Source organism: Venturia canescens, chromosome 7, assembly GCF_019457755.1.
Source record: "Venturia canescens isolate UGA chromosome 7, ASM1945775v1, whole genome shotgun sequence".
Classification (NCBI taxonomy): Eukaryota; Metazoa; Arthropoda; class Insecta; order Hymenoptera; family Ichneumonidae; genus Venturia; species Venturia canescens.
The window spans coordinates 7,695,568-7,701,577 of record NC_057427.1 but is presented as its reverse complement, the minus strand read 5'-3'; the positions used below and the strand labels follow the sequence as shown (position 1 = coordinate 7,701,577).

Here is a 6,010-nt window from a genome sequence, read left to right as displayed (position 1 = left end):
TCACGAACATCCTTATCTATCTTGCGAATATTTCGGCCAGCTATTTCCAGGATGAGAGTTGACTAGTCGTTGCTCGTTTGGATTTTGATTCTTCGTTCTTTTCAAATACTCACCAGAGGCTCATTTCTCGTTTAGTTCTGGCACGCACGTTTTTCCGCAGGATAATTATTGGCATTAACCATATTATTTCTATTAATTGTCATGTCATTTTGAAAGTATCCTCTGTGAAGTGAAACTGAAAAATGGATAAAACAGGTTTGAAGCAGGAAATGTGCAAGAGAATTCGAACTGCTTGTTGCTCATCAGGGAATGAAGATTTCAGCTATAAAAACCATGCAGAACATTTTTCGTTCCCATTCTTCAAACGTCACGTTGGACGAGCTGTATTTTCTTTTATTACTTTCGACTTTTTCCTTTTAATGAAAATACCATCAACAACACTTGTTTGTTTCTCATTCGTCTTACTTTATTTATCATTTATGTAAAACAATTGACTATTTCATCGCCGATATTTTTTAAATATATATATATTTATATATATATATGTGTATATATAACGTCTAGTACATGTAACATACATACGATATTCCATTTCTGTAACGACTGGACTATTGTGACATTGGCGATCGGATGATCTCCCGTGTTTTGTGTAAAAGTGAATTAAAAAAAGGATTTTCCTTTTCGTTATCAAATTTGCAGGTTTGATATACCTGGGTTTCTAGTACACGTGAGACGTTCTTCGTTTTTTTTCTTGCGTTTTTTTTCTTTCGATTTCAGTCCCATTGACGTACAAAGTACCTGTTGACTTTCATCTTTGTTGCGACGAGGTAAAAAATCAAACGGGTCTATACTATTAACGCTCGACTTTTTGCTATCACTTTTCGTGTTTTTTTTAAGTCGATAAAAAGTTAGTACCAGAACTCAAGTGTTTTTCTAACTACTCTGTTTTCATTCGGTCTTTTTAGTTCCGCTTCGAGGATGTCGGATGCACGCGTTGGAACTTTTTTTACAAATTTTGTTAATTTTGTACCCCAACGTATGTAAATTTTTTTATTATTTTGGACATTTCGTTCTCAAAAATGGTGGATTTCCTAATTAAACGAAGTTGAGAGGACAGTTTTTTTTAATTAAAAAAAAATTTGATTGCGATGAATTTCATATTGCACTTTTTTTAATGTTTTTTTTTTTTTTTTTTTCAGTCCTCTATGAAGCAATGACTAATTGATGATTTTTGCTTTTATTCATTTTTCTTTTGCTTTTTTTTTCACTTCAGGAAAATGATCGTCACTCATTAGTTTCTCTCGACAAATTCTGGAGCGTTTACATCCTCAATTCTACGAGCATTCACATTACAGGAAGAAAATGGGCAAAGAAGAAACAACGAACGAGCGTAAAGCCTTTGATATGTCACATTGTTTCAACTATGAAGAAACCTCATTGCCTCGGGGATTGTGATGAGAAGAGAAACGAAAAGCAGCACAAGTATTGAAATCCAGGGAACATTCGAATTCGCCATTATCGTTCGTAATCGAAGTTGCTAATAAAAGAACGTGAGTAGGAACATTTCGTGTCGAGTTGATAAAAATTTTATATAACATTAAACAATTCAACGACGATAGAGGAAAAAACAATTCTTCGTTTATCGATGTCAAGCTTCAAATATATTTTCCCCATAAATAGCATTTCTAAATAACTGCAGTAAGGAGGCCGAGAACAAGCGATGGGCAAAGGTTGTTGTTGTTGTTTTTTTCTCATTTTTTCATTTTTTTTCTCGTGCGACTAAGAACGCTTCCATCGATCGGGCAAACATTTGCGATTTCATTTCAGCCCGAGAGTTCTTTGCATAACGACTGAAATTAATTGCTCAACGATCAAAGGAAACAACGCGCGCGGCTCTTTAACGAGCTTAATTGCGTGAATTTTTTTTCTTTTTCCGTACCGCATAATTTTGGGTTCGCTCTTGAATCAATGTATATCGTGTACCAGTAGTCGGCTTTATTTCTTTAGTCCGTATTATCTTGAGTAGTTTTACAATTAATATTAAGGACTCTGTTTTCTCTCATCAGTCACTCCCTCGCGCACAAATTCATCTTTCTCTCTCTCTCTCTCTCTCTCGCTCTAAAATGTCTATATTTTATCATTAATTCATAATAATCTGTTGTGTTTAATAACGTGTGAGTATTCGTTTTGTGCCACAGGCACGCGAAGCTCGTTCTTCAAAATACATCCATATATTTTGTCCTCGTTCATTTAAATTCATTTATTTCGTATCCTTCAGTGTGGCGCGCAGAATTCCTTATTTTCTCTCCTTTCGTTTCGAGTCCATGAACTTAATGCGTTAAGGTGTAACTATTCTTACAATTATTCTTAATCGATAAAGTTCAATTGTATTCTGTACAAATCCTACTACTTAACTAACTCAACTTCCTTCTTATTTACACTCGTCGCGTTCGAATTCCCTTTGGGAGTCCCTCGACAATAAAATTCCTCACATTCTCGTGCTCGGTAGGCTCGTTTTCAAGTATTCAATTTCATTCCTTTTTCTTCGCTTTATGTACAACGCTGACTGGAAGAAAACGCACAAATTATTCGCGAAAATGATAAAAACTATGGAAAATACTGGCCAGGCGATTCGTCGTTTAGTTGACAAATGGGAAAACGAGAAATTCACATTCTCTGTCAACTGTGTTTTTTTTTTTTTTTTTTTTTTTCTTAATTATACTTAGTTCTACAATTAGTCAAAAACATAATCCTCAATGACCGCATACGCTTCGTCGTATCCACGGTAACGTTGCTGAAACCTTTTATTTATTTCATAACTCTCCCTGGCCGGTCCTACACCCTCGGCAGGTTGATCCCATCGAGTGTTTTTTTTAACGCATTTTCATAGCTCTTCAAAATGGAAATACGCGAGTGCTGGCGTGTCACGGGCGTTCGTCGGCGGGGTACGCACATGGAAAAATGTGCACAATGGGCAACATTCGCAGTGATGGGGAGGAGGCAAATAAAGTTTTTCGAGGCCGAACATTTATGGTTGTTTGGAAAATACTTTTATGGATGGACGTATCGAATAGCAGTTGAGTAAACTGAACGTTTTTATTGCATTAATGAAAATTCTTGTTGGCCCGTGAGATCTAATTCGTTTTACAACTTTTATGCTTTCCGGTGCAGCCAACGTTGTCCCTGGGTTCTTTTGAGCTCTGCAAATCGCCTGGTAAATTTCGTTGATCCTTCGAGCTAGCGAGGTTAATGAATCGATCGTCAAATGAACTGGAATCCGGAGTATCGAACGAGGAAATAATGACTCGATAAAACTGGGATTCGAGAATCCATAGAAATTGTTGAGCAATAACTGGAAAAATATGGCAGCCGAGCTTCGCATCCGGGGATACGCCTCCTGGCTATTTCTCATTCCTTCCTTCCCGTTCAGAATGTCTTTCGCACTATTATAACGCTCGTATCGATCGGGTGGAGAAACGGTCGATCGACGATATCACGATGACTGCCGCCATGGTCGCCACCGCTCGATGACGCAGCGAACACTCCCTCGCTGCAGACGATCCGGATCCGTAGTTCGGCGCTGGGGATGGAGCACTCTTGCGAGTATTCGCGACCACCGTGTCGCTTCGCCATTTCATCATGTACTGAGGCGAGGTTCTGCCGAGGGCTTGTAATCTGCAGGAATATTAGAGTCTTTGAAATAGGGATTTGGAGAAAGAAGATTTTCGATTTTCACGTAACTTTAATTTCGCCCTTCGATCTATTCAGGGAGAAGGAGAGTTTATGAATTTTAGATATTCAGCTCGACGCTAAGGCGCGAGTATAAATGCGTTGGCAATCTGGAGCTAGAAAGCTTTTAATAAAACTCTCGTTAGCGGAGTCTCAATTATGCAGGGGAATAAGTAAAAAGTTTATTTCGCCACAATTCGGCGACCGAGAGGATACTGCGCGATATTTGCCGGAGAAAAAAACTTGCCTTACTACCGCTGTGTTCATCTTCCAAGGGAGAGTGAAATTTTTGTGTCTGTCGCGGGAACAAAAAGTATGCAATCTCGGCCCAACTCGATCTCCGGTTTCTTTGTACTCGTGGATCGTTAAATTCCACGCGGTGCACGGTCCTAGAAAAATTCGAGAAAAGGGGATTTTCGTTAAGTTCGTAATTCTTCCATTGGGTCGCTGTTCCAGTGCAATTTTCATCGTGTTCATTGATCAGCTTTTTTGTAGTCTGCTCGTATCGTGTGCATAAATAACACAGGCCTGCGACATTTAACTTTTTGTCCCTCTTTCAATAATTAAATTATTTTCTTGAGCATTTAACTTTGTCAAATGAAAATACAGCTTCGTTTTTTTTTCTAGCGGATCGAGATTTATTTTTATCGATGACACGCGTATTTTAGAATTTTTTAATAATTTTCGCGAATAAAAATAATTAACGAATATCAAATGAAATTTTTACTCAAAAAACCAACAGTATCAATCGTTTGTATGATTTTCCGGTTCCATCCAAGCCATATTGCAGTTTTCAAAATAAAATAATGTCCCCTCCCCCCGTGACCATTTACGTAGTTTACGAACCCAAATTGAACACATTTATGGGTGCCAAACCACCGAAATATCGTACCACAATCGATACACTTAAAATCGTAAAATGATTTGAATCACAACGAACAATGACTAACGAGGGTTGGATGAATATTTAAATATCATCATTGCGTGCACTATTCTCGAAAAAAAATGGTCGTGAACGCTGTTAAAACGCGGTGATACTTAAAAAAAATGAAATAAAATGAATTTTATTAAAAAATGTACGTAATGGGATTTTTTAAATTATTTTTTTCGTAGCTTCGTACCCAATATCTACCACAATTGGTTTTTAAGGGGAACCACAATTTTTTACCACAATTTTTAAGGGGAAAACCATCGCGGAGCTGTGCAATTATCGAGGTTATTCGAAGCCGACATTCGATTGAATTATTCCAATGTTTCTGTTGAATTTCGTATTACCCGGATTACTTCTGGATGATAATTTGGTTCTACGAATTTCACATTATTCCTTCGCTCGTGAATTTGTTTTGTATTTTCTCACTTTGTTCCCAAGCTCCGCAGCGGAGCACAATAAAAATAGTTTTTCTCTCTCTCTCACGCTCTCTCTAATTCTGCGGAAGGGTGGTAAAGGATTTTCAATGATTTACCAGTTCATTGGGGGGCGTTTTGCAAAGCTCGGTCTATTTATAGGTGGGCGGTGATAGGAGAAAGCTGGGATTCAGGTGCCTCGTCGAATCGCTGGACTTGGGTAGGTGTCGAGTACCCTGGGCTGATACCGGGCGCGCGCGACCGGAGAATAACGAACGGGAGGGAGCGCGAGAATTTGGAGTGCAGCTCCGAGGGATAACGCTTTCGATAAATTGTTTGGTCGATTTGGAACTCGGGAAGAAGAGGAAAAAATAGAATGAAGAGAGAGAGAGAGAGCGATCGAAAAAGTAGCGCATCCTCCGCGAATATCGCCGACGTGAAATCTCGAAACTCTGTTTTTACAACGATTACGAGAATCGCCAATAAATTCTTGATTAGTTTCGTACGGAGGCGAGACGTGGGGCAAGATTATTTGAGTGGAATCACGGATAAAATTGCTCGATAGAAATAAACCGAGTGAAACAACTCACTGTCCTGCATCGAGGCGACTTCCACGGTCAACTGTCGATCGGTATCCGACTCCAGTATCCACGTACACTTTTTTTGGTAATAATTGTTGAGCTTCGAAGTGCCGTTGGCGAGGTCAACGACATTGACGATCCCCTCGGGCTTCGAGCTCGTATAATCCCCGCAGTAAGCATCCTTTGTGAATTTGAAAGCTGCTTGGAAGTTGAAGCCGTTTGGGGATCGCGGCGATCGCGACCATTCGATGTATATTGGCGTGGAACTTCGGATGCTCAGTGGTAACCAGTTCTGGGGATCGAACAATCTTGTCAATACAAATGAGGCCTCGTCGGAGCCCTCCTTATTTCGCCTT

The 6,010-nt window shown here is 39.2% G+C and overlaps 1 protein-coding gene across 3 annotated transcripts in view; it reads right to left on the bottom strand.

Annotated features, from left to right (window-relative positions):
• Window positions 1-444: 444 nt before the first annotated feature.
• Window positions 445-6,010, bottom strand: part of LOC122414158 (uncharacterized) — a 109,263-nt gene continuing 103,697 nt past the window's right edge. For all 3 annotated transcript variants that reach the window (XM_043425093.1, XM_043425094.1, XM_043425095.1), the window contains exons 15-17: window positions 5,664-5,946; window positions 3,977-4,118; window positions 445-3,675 (exon numbers count right to left, since the gene is read on the bottom strand). In XM_043425093.1, coding sequence (XP_043281028.1) covers window positions 3,447-3,675; window positions 3,977-4,118; window positions 5,664-5,946 — 654 coding nt within the window. In that variant the 3' untranslated portion in view covers window positions 445-3,446. The remainder of the gene's footprint in view (window positions 3,676-3,976; window positions 4,119-5,663; window positions 5,947-6,010) is intronic.